Below are 14,867 nucleotides of genomic sequence, written 5' to 3' on the forward strand. Positions count from 1 at the left end.
CACTAAGAGGCCGTGGTCAGTGTTTAGTCTAATTTATATTTCTGTTTTATATTTCTGAAGTGAAAGATTGATGAATTTGTCCAAGGCATTCCTCTCTAATCAAGGTAGACTTTTTTTTTTTTTTTTTAATTTAAAATATTTGGACCTTTATTGTGAAGCCGTGGAAATTTTTAACCGGAAATGTAGTTCTTGGGATTTCCTGGTTGTCATACCCAAGGTAAGCATGGCGGCAGCAGCAACACCCGGAGTTGCAGAGCAAACACCCGGAGCAGCTCCGCAGAGAGCTGTGCCGTTTGATTTATCCCAGGCTCCAAACATCGAAGGCTTCAACCCTTTGCCTAAAGTCAAAGATGAGACTTTCAAGGAAAAGTTTGCGAGGAAAACCAAGGAGAACCCATTCGTCCCGATAGGTGAGTTACACAAGCGGAGAAAAGCGCTGCACCGTAAAGTCACAACTGCGGTCTGCTATGTCCTCTACTTCACACAACTATGTTAGCGCTTAAATATAAAACATAAAGGCTTGGGTGAGTGGTGGGCACGACATCAGCTGATAACACAGCAGAGGTGTGTGGCTAGATCGACGTAACCGATGACATATTTCCCAACGATCTGCTTTCGGTACCGGAAATATTCCCGGAGCTGCTCCTCCAGCTGTGCGGCAGCGTCCTCTCAACCCCCGGAGGTCATTGTGGTCATTCTTCATATATTTTGTAACTCGTGGTCTGCACAATAAAACCTTCAATACATCAAAGCGTATTAAAAGCCGTTTTAAGTGGATAATGTAAAACCGGACAAACATGTTTGGGATATAATTGGACTGTATCTCACATTCTTGTTCATCTGTCAACAGTTATTTACGCAATTCTGTATCTGATATACTACTTACTGTTGCTTCACGAGTGCTTTATTAAAATAGCCTGTGCTGTTTTCTTTCATTGTTACTCCCAAAATCATACATATAGTCCGTTGATGCCTATGATATTATTGCTGATTCTTGTTTTGTGTTCCCTGAAGCGTTTAAGATTCTAATTTAGAAGCTGTTTACGCTGAGGCCATCTGTTGTTGACATCTGTAGCAATAATGCTGTCATTAGAAATGAACAGTCTCCTTTTATTTTACCGTTGACTGCAGCCACCCTGATAACTAAAAAGTGTCTGTGCCAAAGGAAAGTGCAGCTTTTATATCTCCATCACCCCATTCTACTTGATATTAGTTACACTATTCAGCCATGAGTTTTTCCTTGTCTGTGGATCCAGTTAACTGTCCTAATAAACTGGGTTTATAAGCTATAATTTCTTTATTTTCCAGGTTGTTTGGGAACAGCGGGAGCGCTGATTTATGGTCTCCGTGCCTTCCATCAAGGGAAAACCAGACAGTCCCAGCTCTTGATGAGGGGACGCATCTTTGCTCAAGGCTTCACTGTAGTTGCCATTATTGTTGGTGTTTTTGCCACGGCTCTGAAACCCAAGCAGTGAAATGGATCGATCCCACATCTCTGCCATTGTCCATTCAGTGTGTGGAATCGCAGCAGACTCTGGACTTCTTTAAATGAACTGAATAATGTATTGGGTCTTTAACATTCTTCAGACACATATGTAAATGTCAGCATTATTTATTGCTGTTTAAAAACTGTGAATCACTCACAAAAAATGATTATTTTCGCTTCTTGCTGACAGTGTGGAACAGCAAAGTTGAATCGGCTTGTTACCAGTAAGCAGGCTGGACTTCTTTAACACTACTAAAATTGTGTTGAAGCAAATTGCTGATAAATGTAAATTGTTTTCTTGCTCATTTGGTGAGCTCGGCTTCAAATGTATCCCCCATACTGTTATTATTATATTCTAATAAAATGTCACATTTGAACCTGGTGTCATATTTAAGATAAAGCACCATATCTTGTGTTTGAGTTTCCTGGTGTGCTAACCTATAAGGTTATATTGACAAACTCAGTGTGGAAATTCGTTGTTAATGACTTGAGTTAGGCCCAAGTCCACCTTAAAACACTCAACAGAATAAAATCCTCCTAAGAAGACCTTCAGGTGTTATGTGTAGTGTAATAGTGTAAATTATACACTTTATAAAGTCACCTCTCAGAGAATTGTGCTAGCCAAGTTAAGCATGATATGTATAAAAAATTATGCTTAAAAGATTTAAAATATCTGTAAATAACCCAAACGTGGTCATAATATTAGCACTGACTTTAGAGCTACCTTAATTATTTGTCGCACATATGGTGCTGGAAACATTCCTCAGAGACTAGAGCAGATGTGGTCTTCTGATCTGCATTCAGAGATGCTCTTCTGCATACCTTGGTTGTACCAAACAGTTATTCAGGTTACTGTTGCCTTCCAATCAGCTTGAACTACTCTGGTCATTCTCTGTAAACCTCAGAGTTGTTTGTGTGGGGAAATCTCAGTAGATCAGCAGTTTCTGAAATACCCAGAGCAGCCACTCCAGCACTAACAACCATGCCACATTCAAAGTCACTTAAATCACCTTTCTTCTCCATTCTGATGCTCTGTTTGAACCACCTATCAAAGTTGCTTGTATGTCAAAATACAAGGGCATAAGTAAGCAATTATCACAGCTAAGAATTGAAGACAAATCGTTTGAAGTGATCATACTACACTGTTTTTATTTTCCAGTTCCCTTTTAACATTCACTTTTTCACTATTCCTTAAATCCAAATAGGCAGCATGTGAAACAGTGTGAAGACATCGCTGTTGTAAATGACCCCGTGCATCATTTCTTTAAAAAAAAAAATTAAAATTTGTTGGCGTAACAGAAAATGGTATAATATAGCAAAATAAGAAACAAGCCGTAAAATGTGTGAACTCTGAAAATTTCAATGAAATCTTTGGTTGTAGTTCAATGTTTCTTAATTTAGCTGAAATCTTGCCAAATTGAAGAGAAATTCATCCAGCTAAGTGCTCAAATTGTAGAAAGAGGTTGATCAAAAAAGGCCACGAGCTTGGGTATGTTATAGTGAAAAATATGCTAACTTAAAAACAGTAATTAGGGATATAATATAATACAGTGAACATTAATGTGCTTCGGTTAATGGTTTATAGTTGATGAGGCAAAACTGGTTACAATCTAATCTGTAACAGTGCTTAATCGCTAAGTGTTTGACCGTAATGCTAATTTATAAATTCAACTAAAAATGTGCATCCAAAATATCAGGAAGTCATGCAATAAAGTTGACCTAGTAACAATTTATAAGTTAAAGGAGAAAGGGAAATGACTGAATTTACAGTAACAATATTTTCTTAATATAGCAGTGATGAAGCTGACCAACTAAAGGATGTTGTAACAGTAATCCCTCCTCTCACAGGTTTAAGTATATTATTTGACTCTAACAGGCATCGTTAAAGGCAGGAAGTGTTTAAAGGTTATAAACATACCAGGGTGTTTTTCGTACACAAAAGGGCATACAAATCCTTCTGATGCAAAGTGAGATTAAAAGGCAATGTTTCTAGCTCCCCCCAGCGACATGCTCTAGCGAACTAGAGGTGTCTGTTTGAGAGAGATCAGCACAGAGCGCATTCGGGAAACATCCTTCGCCTGCTTGTTGGTTTTTGGATTGAAGTCACAGAGACGAGCTACTCTCTCCCATTCAGACCCGGGGCTGTTGCTGTCCGTCTCTGCCAGGAAAGCCTCCTCAGATGCTCTGTGGATGTGAAGGGAAGCACAGAAAGGTGTCGGTGAGCTGGAGGTTATCAGAGGGATTTCACGAAAGCAAACGCAGCCTGAGCCAAACACGGTTCCCAACCACAAAGTTCAATCACACCAAGAGCACGTGCTCACGAGATAGTAAAAGCAAAAAATACCTCATGCATGTCTTTATGCCGCAGATGGTGTAGAAGATAGATGTAGCTTCCAGATCTAAAACCCGAATCCTGCTTTTGTTTTAATGGCCAGGGGGCGACATCCCAGACTAATAAAGGACTTGAAAGTAAATAGACGTGGCTGAAAAAGATCCTCGGCTGCCTCACTCTTTGACATCAGTAGAATTTTTCACGAGGACTTTATGGGCTCAGAAGTTTTTGGTCCATTTAAAAACCAAAAAAATAAACAAACCAAAAAAAAACCCTGATTATTCTAAGGGTCAGATAGAAGCAGCTCATTGGCTAACAATTTGTCAATATCAAATCATGGAAAAGCATAATTGGACTTAAGGGTAGCTACATCCATCTTTCATACAGTCTATACTTTATACCCAACATACACTTCATTGTTGACATATTTAATATTTATTTTTGGTATATAAAAACATCCAGGGCACAAATCAGTCAAAAAGAACACAAATAATGCCAAATGAAGCCTTTGACAAAAAAGAAAAAACAAAACAAAACACAATTCCAGTGTTGGGTCATGCATCGTGGGCAAAAGAGGTCATTCAGGGGGCAGATCATACAATATTAGAAGGCAGAAGAATTCTAAACGTACACAAAGCCTATAACATCAGAGTTGGGCTGTTTGTAGAAAGCCTTATCAGCAATCCTAGCGTGCAGAGCAAGGCCAAGAAAGCAGGAAAAAAGAAGGAGAGGAGAACAGTTTCAGTGTCAGTCAACAAGCAGAAAAGTGTTAGAGTCTGGGTTATTGTAAGCAACTGAGAAACATTTCTAATGAGGTGGAAACAGTGACTAAACATCTCGCACTAGTGTCATAAACAATCTAGGATGGTCTTTGCTCTAGCATGGGGAGGGGGCGACTGCAGCATTTTCTTTCTGCTGCCTGCATTCTTTTCAGCTAGCTAGTTTCCTGTTTTGCTTTCTGGGCACTTGAACTGGACACTAGGGCTGCCACAAACGATTATTTTGATAGTCGACTAGTCACCGATTATTTTTGCGATTAGTCGACTAATCAGATCATCATCCATTGAACGTAAAAGTACAGCTTATTGCACCAGCAGCATCTGCTCTTATATAACTATCATTAGCTTACAGCTTTAAGTGTTTAAGGTCTGTGCTAACTAAAAATAAAGACAAGATGATATGTGCAGATTGTTTCGGTGGAGTTTAATAAACTCAGCCGATTTACTCAGGAACAAATAAAATACTGAAAAAAGCCAAACAATAACATTTTTAAGTTATCTAAGTGACTTGTATATGTTTAACCTGAGTAGGGCGGTGGGTTTGAAAACGATCTGCCGGGAGTCCGGTGCTCTCATGGCCCCCGGCTAGCTATCGAGCTAGTGGGTAACAGACGCCTCCGAAAACGTCGGAGCGCTTTTGAAAATATGCGGTGTCTTGATAAACTGAGCAGATATTTGAGGTTTACACAGCTACATTCTCGCCTGAAAATATGTTAAACGTTTATTTTGTGACCCAGAAAGAATAATAAGAGTAATATTAAAACTAACTAGCTGCCGCCATTGTTGACAACTGCGCTGGGCCGCGCTATGAATTCTGGGACACAGTTTCTTCTTCTTCGGGGTTTAACGGCAGCTGGCATCCTTGTACATGCAGTGCTGCCATCTTCTGTTTCAGTCCGTTATTACACTCTTAAATCCTGCTACTTATTCCTGCTTTTGTGATCTTACAAAGCTTCAAATGACGCGTCGACTATTAAATCAGTCGTCGACGATTTTGATAGTCGACGTAATCGTGACTAGTCGACTAATCGTGGCAGCCCTACTGGACACACAGCTGTAGACTAATATCTCATCAGAGTATTGCCTCTCAGTCCTTTATAAAAAAATAGAAGAAAAAAAGAAAAGAGCTACAGATGCAGAGCGGTACCGTGCCAGACTTGGATAGAGTCTGTTGGGAAGTGTGAGAGAATAACTGGTTAGCTTGGTCAAGAAAAGAGAGACTGCACAGTTTATGACACTGAGGGGAACCAGGCTAAATGAAGTATTAAGTATTATAGTGTTGTAATCTGTTGTGATCACCTTGGTGCAGTAAATTCAACACATATACCACAACCGTGTCAATTTATCAGTCAGCTGTAAAACATACACAGGTCTAGGATGTAATCTTGTAGAGAAAGGCACAGTTTCCCACACCTCGGAAGAACCTATAAGGACCTCCACTGAACCTCCACTGAACTTATAGTTTAGAGCGAGGCATGTTTGCTAACTGAACCACAATGTTTGTTTTACCAAGAACAACTACCTCTAACTACCAATATAAAATTCAAAACTAAGGTAGTAGAGTGATTACAGCATCACCATCATCGATTACTTCTCTGCACATTAGCGGTGGGGTGGGGGGGTCAGATCCTAACCTGTTGTTGGTCTTATTCTTCTCCATCTGCTCACTTTGGTGTACGTGCCAGTCTTCAAGCTCCTTCTTCGCTTTCACTCTCCATTCTTCCTCCGCTGCCTTGGATGCCGAGTCTTATTAGGACGCAAGAAAGCAGAAACGTCACACAGTTGTATTACATTTAATTTCTTCTGTTTCTATGTGTGACACAGATCTTTTCTGATTAGTTTAAACTTTATCACCAGTGTGTTGAAAGCCAGTTTAGCCTCTAACAGAAGGGCAAATAGCAGTACAGTGAAGTGTTAGTAAATACGTGTGAAATGAACCAGGGACCTTGTAAGGAAAATAAGAAGAATCATAAGAGCTACACAGCACTAAGTGCATTACACACAATCACTGACAGCGGCAGGGAAACATTGTTACCAACCTAATGCTTCAAGGCGTGCCTTCTGCTCCTCCCTCCATTTGCGTAAACTTTCAGGTTCTTGCCTTTGAATATCCACCTGGGCGATGGCTGCGTAGCTGTCTGTTGGGCCATTGGACTCCTGTTGGGGTACGCAAAACATGTACACCATTAGAAGCAGCTATTCGGTTCATTTATGCGTGAACGCCACAGCAAACCCACTCCTTCATCACATGATTACGGTGTTCGGAATAAAACTCAACCACACATAGGTTATATAAAGAGACAGACAAGACTGAAGCTCACCTGAAACAGGTCTCCATTCAACGTGGCAGGCTCTTCAAACCCGTCTAGCATTTTTTTTTTAAAAACAAAACAAAAAAATACAGATATAAGTTTAGATGAACTTCTTGGAGTTTATCCGCTTATACTTCCTTGCTATCTGGAGCGACTTATGCTCGCTGCTACTACTACCGTGGTGTAACTTTTGGTCTCGAAACGGATAAGACTTCAGAAATGCAGCAACACCTGTTTGGTTACCTGCTTAATATTGTCTGGGCTGCTTTGTCGGTTAGAAGGCCAGTAGCACTTGTTCGCTTGCTTAGTTTTAAGGTGCTAGTGTCACATAGCTAATGTTATGTGGGATAGCGTTAAACAAAACCTACGTTGTCGCAGCTAGCTAAGCTACAAGGCTAACGTACTGTTAGTTTGAATCTAAATAGGAAGCAATAAGAGTGTTAACCACTTATATCAGACAGCGGTGTTGTTAACATATGGCGGTGGGGCCTTTGTTGGCTAACTACTAAGCAAGTTACCGATGCAAGTTCCTGTATTAGTATTAGCTAGCTCTAGTTAGCTTTGTTTGCTCGTTAGCTGACGTTAGCTCAGGGACAAGCTTGCCATAGTTGTCGGTCTGCGGCTGCTGAACACCGGCTCCTTCTAGGATCCCAAATGCGTCGCCATCGTTTTCTATCCCCGCTATCTCATTCTCCTGTTGAGCCAGGAAAGCGGCGGCCGGGTCCTCTTCAGTCGGGTGCGCTCCGTTGTCAGCCATCTTTCACAAAAAGTGTAGAAGTTTGACTGAGCTTGCTTAGCTTGCTAAACGTTAAAGCCACAAAAAATCAGGCCACCGAGCTCTGCAACGTTAATAGTAACAACTTAAAAATTCGATTAGAGTGTTATCTATTCTAAATATCGCTTGGAAAAATAGAGTCAGCTAGTAAAGCATACGGAACAAACAATCTACGCGTCGATTAAAGGCCGTAACTGATGATTCATTATTTCTTCACTTGTTCAACCAGTATGTGTATGATGATAGAGCAGGGGCAGCACCCCGAGGGGACCTTTACATTTTGTTGGAGTTTGTCGCCATCTGCTGGCCATCTGCAGCACAGCACTGTCATCTCAAGGGTTGTAGTGCTAATGCAGTGACAGTAATAAAAAAATATATACAAACCTTATATAGCACAATTTATAAACAGAAATGGAAAATGGTTCGTAAAAGCATAAAGGTTATGCATTCACCCCCCCTGCAGGAAAATGAATATCCTCAGCAAAATCTACATGAGTGGATCATTAAAAGGGAGACGCAGCAGACATCCTCACCACTTAACTGGAACACCTTCAGATCCTCCCTGCCACCTGCTTCTGGATCAAAGATTTCCTCACTAACCGCCCCCAATCAGTCCGACTTTGCCCCCACCTCTCCCCCCACTCGCTGTCACTCTGCACCAGATCCCCCTATTGTATGCCCTCTACACTGATCTCAACCCACCCAACCAACATAGTCGTCAAATATGCTGATGACATACTGGGTTCATCTCTGATGGAGGCGTACAGGGCAGAGGTAGAGAAACTTGTCACACTGGTGCTCAGAAAATAACCTAAAGCTGAAGGTCCTTAAAACAAAAGAGCTCACCTTGTCCTCCGCTGGCCTTCTACTGCTCCACAGTGGAGCATGCTCTCCTACTGCCTGGGTGTTGGGTACGCAGGGGCCACAGCTGAGAGCAGGAAGGATGTGCAAATGTAATTAACATCGCCCAAAAAACCATTGACTGTCCTCTGCCAACCCTGGAGGCCAGGTCAAGATCTCCGGTCAGTCAGGTCCTACACCTCCAGACTCACAAACAGCTTCTTCTCCTGGGCCATTCGGACTGTTAAACACTCAACAAACACCCACACCCCACACCTGCCCACTCACCTCACCATGGTTTGAGTAATCCTCATCACTCAGGTGACTCACACACTGTCTATTCAGACCATGTATTTTCTTTACACTGCTTCCAAGCACTTTGGAACTTGTTCTCTAAAGTGTGCCTTTCTCTTATTTTTGTATATACCCCTCTTGACTCTATATATTTCTCCTGTTTGCTATTTACTCCTGCTACGGATCTTATTAACGGCCTATGCTTTGCATTTATGATCATTAGTAATGACCTTTCAGTAATGGTCGATGTGGTTAGTGTTAGTGGAGTTTTGTACCATTTAAAAATCCATAATTGGAAAAAACAGCACTGGATAAACAGTTTGGGGACAAAGTTAAAGAGACGAGGCTGATATGGTTTGGATACATGCAGAGGAGTGATAGTAGATATAGTGGACAAAGGATATTGAAGATGGAGCTGTCAGGCAGGAGGAAACGACCACAGAGGAGATTCATGGATGTAGTGAAGGAGAACATGCAGAGGGTTGGTGTGGCCGAGGAGGATGCTGGCGATAGGATGAGACGAAAGTTGTAGCGACCCCTAGAGGAAGCAGCTGAAAAAAGAAGATACACATTAATTATTCCATAAATCTGGCTAGAACTGATAAAGTGTCTGTCATATGAATGTTAATAATAAATATTACCCTCCTCAATTGTTCAAAAGAATCCTTTTTTAACACCTGTTTTTGTTTGCGAACAGAAAGAATTACGGTTTTTTTGTTGTTGTTGTTTTTCTTAACTGTTACGTTAAGCAAAAGAAAACAACTCCATTTGCAGGTGCTGATAGCGCCAAGGGCACGAAACAGCATACCCATTGTAGTGGAAGTTCCGTTAGGTTTCACAGCGAGCGATGTGTATGATCGTTTTGTGACTTCCTCCCCTTTCTTTGGAATGTACAAAGGTACAAAAGAGCGAGAGCTCCACTTCTGTTCCAGGGACTGCGATTGATGACATGCGCATGATAATAAAGAGTGTTGATTGCAGCTGACCGTATCTGCGCACTTTCTTAACTTTTTTTGTTTTGTTTTGTTTTTTGGTGAGACGTTTATCCACTTATCCGTTTTCCTACCAAGGAGCTTCCCTCAAAAATGTTTCACAAAAGCATTTTCAAAGAAAATATAAACCAGAATCAGAATACTTTATTAATCCCGAAGGAAATTAGGGAAATTATAAAGCCAAACATAGTAGCACTTGCAGTAGAAGCAAATACTGCTTCTTCTTTTTTTTTTTTTAAACTAACTTCACTTTTCTTTTTTATTTTACAGACTCTTGCGCTATTTCATAGTATAAGGCTCTTACCATGCAGGCACCAGTGAAACTTTCATTTTAACTGTGTTGTTTATTGTAGACGTATATATCTGTTTCTCTCTCCATCTAGGATAAGTCATGTCAAATTAAGTTACCTATTACTATTAAATAGTAATGGCTTAGCTATAGCTAAGCCATTATTATTTACTGTACTTACTATAGTAAGTACAGTAAACAGCGTGTGTAACAGTGGACAAACATCTTGAGAAAGTTGAGGGTAAACAGGAATGTTTCCTCTGGATGAGTCCGACTCTACCAGAGGAAAAGGGGAAAGATGCGTGTGTAAAAAGTTATTCTTCAGGGGCGGTGTCCTGGATTAGTTCATGTTTATCCCTGAGGCATAGTCTTATTTATTTATGTTCCTTTAGTTAAAACCGACGGAGTGATTGAGAAAAGCTGTTTCAGGGCGGCTATGATGAATGGCTTTAGTAGTAGCAGCTGATGAGTGCAACTCGGCCTCTGAGTGAAATGAAGCCTCCGCCCATGTGACTTCTGACGTCTCAGCAGAGTCCTGCTAAAAAGAATTTGAGGGAATGAGTTTGCTGCTCACCAGGGGGATCCACGGCGGCTTCCTGACGTTTGCTTCAAGGAAGTCTGAAAAGTTGCCTGCTTACCAACCCACTTATCAAATTTTTTAATTATTTTTAATCCGGTACACTCGTGATGTCCGGCGAGCACAGAGAGACACAAGAGGTAAGCTAATGCATCTTTGTGTGTTTGTGTAACTTCTTCAAACCAGCTTTTTCCCCACAGAGGAGGTTTGTATGGGCTAAGCTGGTGCTCCAAACTGTGCAGGCTCATGCTTCTGGCCATCTTCCCCGAGCCCCTGCTGCTCTGTAGCTGTGCTAACTACTTTGTCAGAGCCGAGAGTTTTGTCCGGTTTTCGTGTCCCGTGTTGTCGCGAGTGGAAACCTGGCTGTCTGCGGCGGTGTTAACCGGGATACAGCGTTCAAAGCGTGGCCTTTAATTACCGCTGGGAAATTAGTGTGCTAGACGCATTGAAGAAACCCGTGTAAGCTCGTAATTGCGTAGCGTGTTAACCAAAAATTCCCTGTATTTGAGCTCTCATTAAGAGCAACACGAGTTCCTATAGAACTAATGCAGCAGCAGCAATAATATAGAAGATTATAAATAGCAACACCATAAGCATGGGGATGAGTGCCACACATTTATTGTCTTAAAACTGATGCTTTTATTCTCTTGCCTATCATACAGGGTGGTGTTTAATTAAGTAGAGTGCAGTCACATTAATGCTGTAACTTCCTCCGCTTTAATACAGTCTGAGTAATCAGCTTTCAGTGTGGTGTTTGTCACCAGTGAAATCTAGCCTCCATTACCTGCTGCTCCTGCTGCAGGTCTTTCTCTGTCGCCTTATGCTCCTCTGTATCATAGTTCATTTCCCTGGCTCTGAGAAAAACTAATTTAAGCTTTGCCAATAAAGAGTCAGGTTTGTACAGATCTAGAGGCTGCATTGACAGTGAATGAATGCGAATGCAAGTCTTTTTTTATTTTAAGGATTTCCATTAACTTTAGCAGATTTGCAGGTTTTCTTAGTGGGATTATTTGGGGTGCTAGGCTGGATTAAAGGCTAGATTTTCCTTATCTGTGAGCACACCACTGTCTCACCAGCCTTTACAGTGTGTGTGAGCGGCTCTGTTGCTTTAAGAGCTTGATGTTAAAGTATAATCGCTGAGGGTTTTTTTTTTTCTTGCTTGTACTATGTTTCATGCCCTACAGAAAGAATGTAGAGGGTTGTGTGCTTTGCTTCATTTGTGGCCGTCTGCCGTTTCCCAAGTGCAATGAATTTAGAGGAGGAGAAAAAAAAATCTCCTGGCCCGTGCCAGAATCCATGGGTCGTTGACGTTACCTCTCTCCATCCTCCTCTGCCCCCCTCCTCCTCCTCCTTCTCTCCCTGTGACTCATGTGGGTGTTGGGCTGAAATAGTTTGGTGTAGTTTTACATTCCTTATATAGCCTCTGAGGAGTGAGGAGAGGCTACGGCTTGCCTGTGTCACAGTCAGGATCGAGGGGGTAGGGTTTGCCAACAGAGAGGGAATCTGCTTGCTCCAGCTTACTGACTCTTTAGCTTTCTCCCAGGTTTGGGCTACCAGCTGACCTTTGAGGACAAGGTAGGTGGCATAGCTGTGTGTCACGGAGACCTGTGACACCTGGTAGGTTTGCGGAAGAGGAGGAGGAGCAGGGCTAGAGTAGCCGTGTGAGCACAGAGGTCAGTGGTCAAACCCTAACTCTGTGTAAGCCACTAACAGAGGGCTGCATCTCATGTTGCCCTTTGGTTCTTAAAACTACCTAGTTATTTAGTGCCTTGCCGCAGACTGGCAGTAATTAATTGCGGTGAAGCCACGATACCTGTTACCTGGCTGAATACAGCAAGTGGCACATTATCCCCCCCGAAGGAGGAGTTGTTGCTGCTATTGTTGTGCAGTAGATCTTCTAAATGCTGCACATTGGTGCTGCAGTAGACTGAAATGAATTAAACTCTAACTTCACCTTAGAGTTTAGCTTTAGATTATGACACCAGGCTATTTGTGTGTTTTGAAATGTGTAAAAATGGCACGTCCAACTGGCACTGCTCCCTCTTTATTGCCTAATTTTGACGTGCCGTAACATGGTTATTCCTAAAACTAAGACGTGACATTATCTGCTGTAAAAGAAAACAACTTGAGTGTTATTTTCTGTATGCTGTGTGTATGTGTGCTCTTGTGGGCTGGTGGTGCTGAGAGCCAGCAGATAGACTGTTTCAGATAAAGCAAAATAATAAAGGACCTTGAGAACCTTTTCCGGGCTTTCTGGCTAATTAAGATGTTTCCTTTCCCCCTTTTTTTTTTTTCTTTCCTCAAGGGTATGAATACGTACTCTGTAACCCTCAGCGGCTCGCCGCCTTGGGGCTTCAGGCTGCAGGGTGGCAAGGACTTCAACATGCCTCTCACCGTGTCAAGGGTAAGAAAGTGCACATGGAATCAGCTTTTGTACTTTTTTTGCATCTGTGCAGAGCAGCAGTTGAGGTGTTTGCACTCTCCTCGGAGATTTCCTCTAAGCTTCTATGAAAGCCTCGGCCTGTTAACAAGAGTCTGTTGGTTTTAAGTACCAGCTTGGCCACCTCAGTCATCAGGGCTTACCCTGCCTCAGCATATGCATGTGTCACATCACTTTTTTTCTTTTTCTTTTTATTAGGCACGGATAGTAAAGGGTTTTGTCTACAGAAGCATTTCCATACTATTCAAATGTTTTTATGGCTCATTTTGGTAACCCTTCCCGATCTGTTCTAACATGCAGTTTCTTTGCATGACACTCCTGCTGTGTGCTTTGTACTCTGTGTGTTCGCTGCCCTCCTCCTTCCCTGGACAAATTTTCAGATACTCTTTTATAAACTTCTGTTGCTATTGACGAAAGCGGCGACCACTTTCCAGCCCATATAAGTGCAGAGCTGCTTTGCCTGACAAACATACAGACTCGCACTTGCAGCTACGCACACAGACGCCTGCACATTGCACACACATAAAATCATTCCAGCTTTCCTGCCAGCTATTGCTCACACAGATCTAGTTTTCTACTATGCGCTCGCTGGTTTTATTGCATTATTGCACTGCTATCCAAATAAACCGGGTGATCTGTAAGTGTCAGTCTGACTTAACAGGTATTAATTCTGTAGTTATGTTCAATATTTGCAGTTTATTATTTCAGAGATGATTAGGAGTTAATAGGTTTGGACCCTGGTGTAATTATTGAATTGAGCTTTCTTTGTCTTTGTAGGTGCAAAAAAAAAAGATTGCATACTTAAAACAGACAAATGCAGGTTCCCATGAACTGCAGGGTATTGTGAGTAGCATCACACTGAGGTGCATGTAGAGCTCATCTAATCCTGTGGCGAAGGCAAACGTTATCGCCAACCCTGTCAGTACTTGTCTTGTATTTGCTCTACTTACTGCCAGGCATTTCAGTCAGAAACACAATGTTCCCCTTGGATTTATGACAAGAAGCATTTTACTTGTACCCATAAAAGACCGAACAGATATAGAAACCTCTTTTGACGTACGGCCACAAACAAACTGAGACATAGCTGTTAACTTGGAGGAATTTCAGTCCAGGCAGACGGGGCGTACTGCAGGGTGAATATCAATGTGTGAGTCAGTAGATCTAGACGGCTATCAAACGAGTTCTCATCTAAATGTGTTGACTGATTACTGAAGTGGCGCAAGAGCCCAGTTTGTCTGCATTCCAGGTACATATCACACGCTGGTGATTTTTCCCTACTACAAAAACTTGTGTGATATTTTATAGTTTATGATTTATAGTATAGCAATATCCTTCCCTCAGGTTGGTCTAAGCTAATCGCTCCTAGCCGAGGAACAAAAACCCCTTAGTATCTCTAAGCTTGGAGCTGTAACGACTGGTCAGCGGCCAATATCTCTGTTTGCTCCAGCACTGGGCCTCGGGGTTCACAAGTTATAAAGATGTGACAGATTTTCTCTCTCTTTTTTTTTTCTTTTTTCTTTCTTTTCACCTCTTGGGGACTGTTTGCTCTCATCGTGATTGTCATAAAAGTAGGGACAGCGAGTCCCACAGTCGCAGAGGTTGAAAACAGCCCAACAAGGGGCCGTAAACCCCAATGATCTACAGTATCCCTTAGTAACAGGAAGAGAAGTCAGACCTACACTTACTGGGTTCGCATTAGATGGATGTGGTGGGTGGTCTGTGTTTACTGGCTTGTAGCTGATGAGTATGTG

At 41.9% G+C, this 14,867-nt stretch overlaps 3 protein-coding genes across 7 annotated transcripts in view; 2 read left to right on the plus strand and 1 right to left on the minus strand.

The window, feature by feature from the left end:
• Positions 1–188: 188 nt before the first annotated feature.
• On the plus strand, positions 189–1,938 carry higd2a (HIG1 hypoxia inducible domain family, member 2A). Its single transcript, XM_086263014.1, has 2 exons — positions 189–410; positions 1,309–1,938. The coding sequence occupies exons 1-2, from the start codon at positions 224–226 to the stop codon at positions 1,473–1,475; spliced, it is 354 nt and encodes a 117-aa protein (XP_086119140.1). The 5' UTR covers positions 189–223; the 3' UTR covers positions 1,476–1,938.
• Positions 1,939–2,608: 670 nt separating this feature from the next.
• On the minus strand, positions 2,609–7,942 carry cltb (clathrin, light chain B). 2 transcript variants are annotated; one of them, XM_086310276.1, is made up of 6 exons: positions 7,513–7,942; positions 6,919–6,962; positions 6,637–6,754; positions 6,232–6,343; positions 4,450–4,503; positions 2,609–3,670 (listed from the first exon to the last, which is right to left on the minus strand). In XM_086310276.1, the coding sequence occupies exons 1-6, from the start codon at positions 7,664–7,666 to the stop codon at positions 3,499–3,501; spliced, it is 654 nt and encodes a 217-aa protein (XP_086166402.1). In that variant the 5' UTR covers positions 7,667–7,942; the 3' UTR covers positions 2,609–3,498. The 2 variants fall into 2 exon arrangements, with proteins under 2 accessions (XP_086166402.1, XP_086166411.1); XM_086310285.1 differs by lacking the exon at positions 4,450–4,503 and having other exon boundaries at positions 7,513–7,937.
• A 2,692-nt stretch (positions 7,943–10,634) lies between these two features.
• The window catches only part of pdlim7 (PDZ and LIM domain 7), a 34,421-nt gene continuing 30,188 nt past the window's right edge, over positions 10,635–14,867 (plus strand). Inside the window, exons 1-2 of one of the 4 annotated variants that reach the window (XM_086310298.1) lie at positions 10,635–10,816; positions 12,982–13,080. In XM_086310298.1, coding sequence (XP_086166424.1) covers positions 10,787–10,816; positions 12,982–13,080 — 129 coding nt within the window. In that variant the 5' untranslated portion in view covers positions 10,635–10,786. Of the gene's footprint in view, positions 10,817–12,091; positions 12,350–12,981; positions 13,081–14,867 lie in introns of those variants that run through there. The other 3 variants (XM_086310323.1, XM_086310307.1, XM_086310314.1) reach the window with 3 other exon arrangements.

Source organism: Aulonocara sp. 'chitande type north' Nkhata Bay, linkage group LG2 (genome assembly GCF_057382095.1).
Source record: "Aulonocara sp. 'chitande type north' Nkhata Bay isolate Kocher_YH1m ecotype deep benthic linkage group LG2, A_spYH_male_GT1.1, whole genome shotgun sequence".
Lineage (NCBI taxonomy): Eukaryota > Metazoa > Chordata > Actinopteri > Cichliformes > Cichlidae > Aulonocara > Aulonocara sp. 'chitande type north' Nkhata Bay.

Excerpts from the sequence above, each read along its gene's own strand:
- higd2a (XM_086263014.1), top strand. The coding sequence starts at position 224 with ATGGCGGCAGCAGCAACACCCGGAGTTGCAGAGCAAACACCCGGAGCA. Across the intron at positions 411-1,308 it reads GAACCCATTCGTCCCGATAG|GTTGTTTGGGAACAGCGGGA; the intron begins GTGAGTTACACA and ends TTTATTTTCCAG.
- cltb (XM_086310276.1), bottom strand. The coding sequence starts at position 7,666 with ATGGCTGACAACGGAGCGCACCCGACTGAAGAGGACCCGGCCGCCGCT. Across the intron at positions 6,344-6,636 it reads GGCACGCCTTGAAGCATTAG|ACTCGGCATCCAAGGCAGCG; the intron begins GTTGGTAACAAT and ends CGTCCTAATAAG. Across the intron at positions 3,671-4,449 it reads TCTGATGTTATAGGCTTTGT|AGCATCTGAGGAGGCTTTCC; the intron begins GTACGTTTAGAA and ends TCACATCCACAG.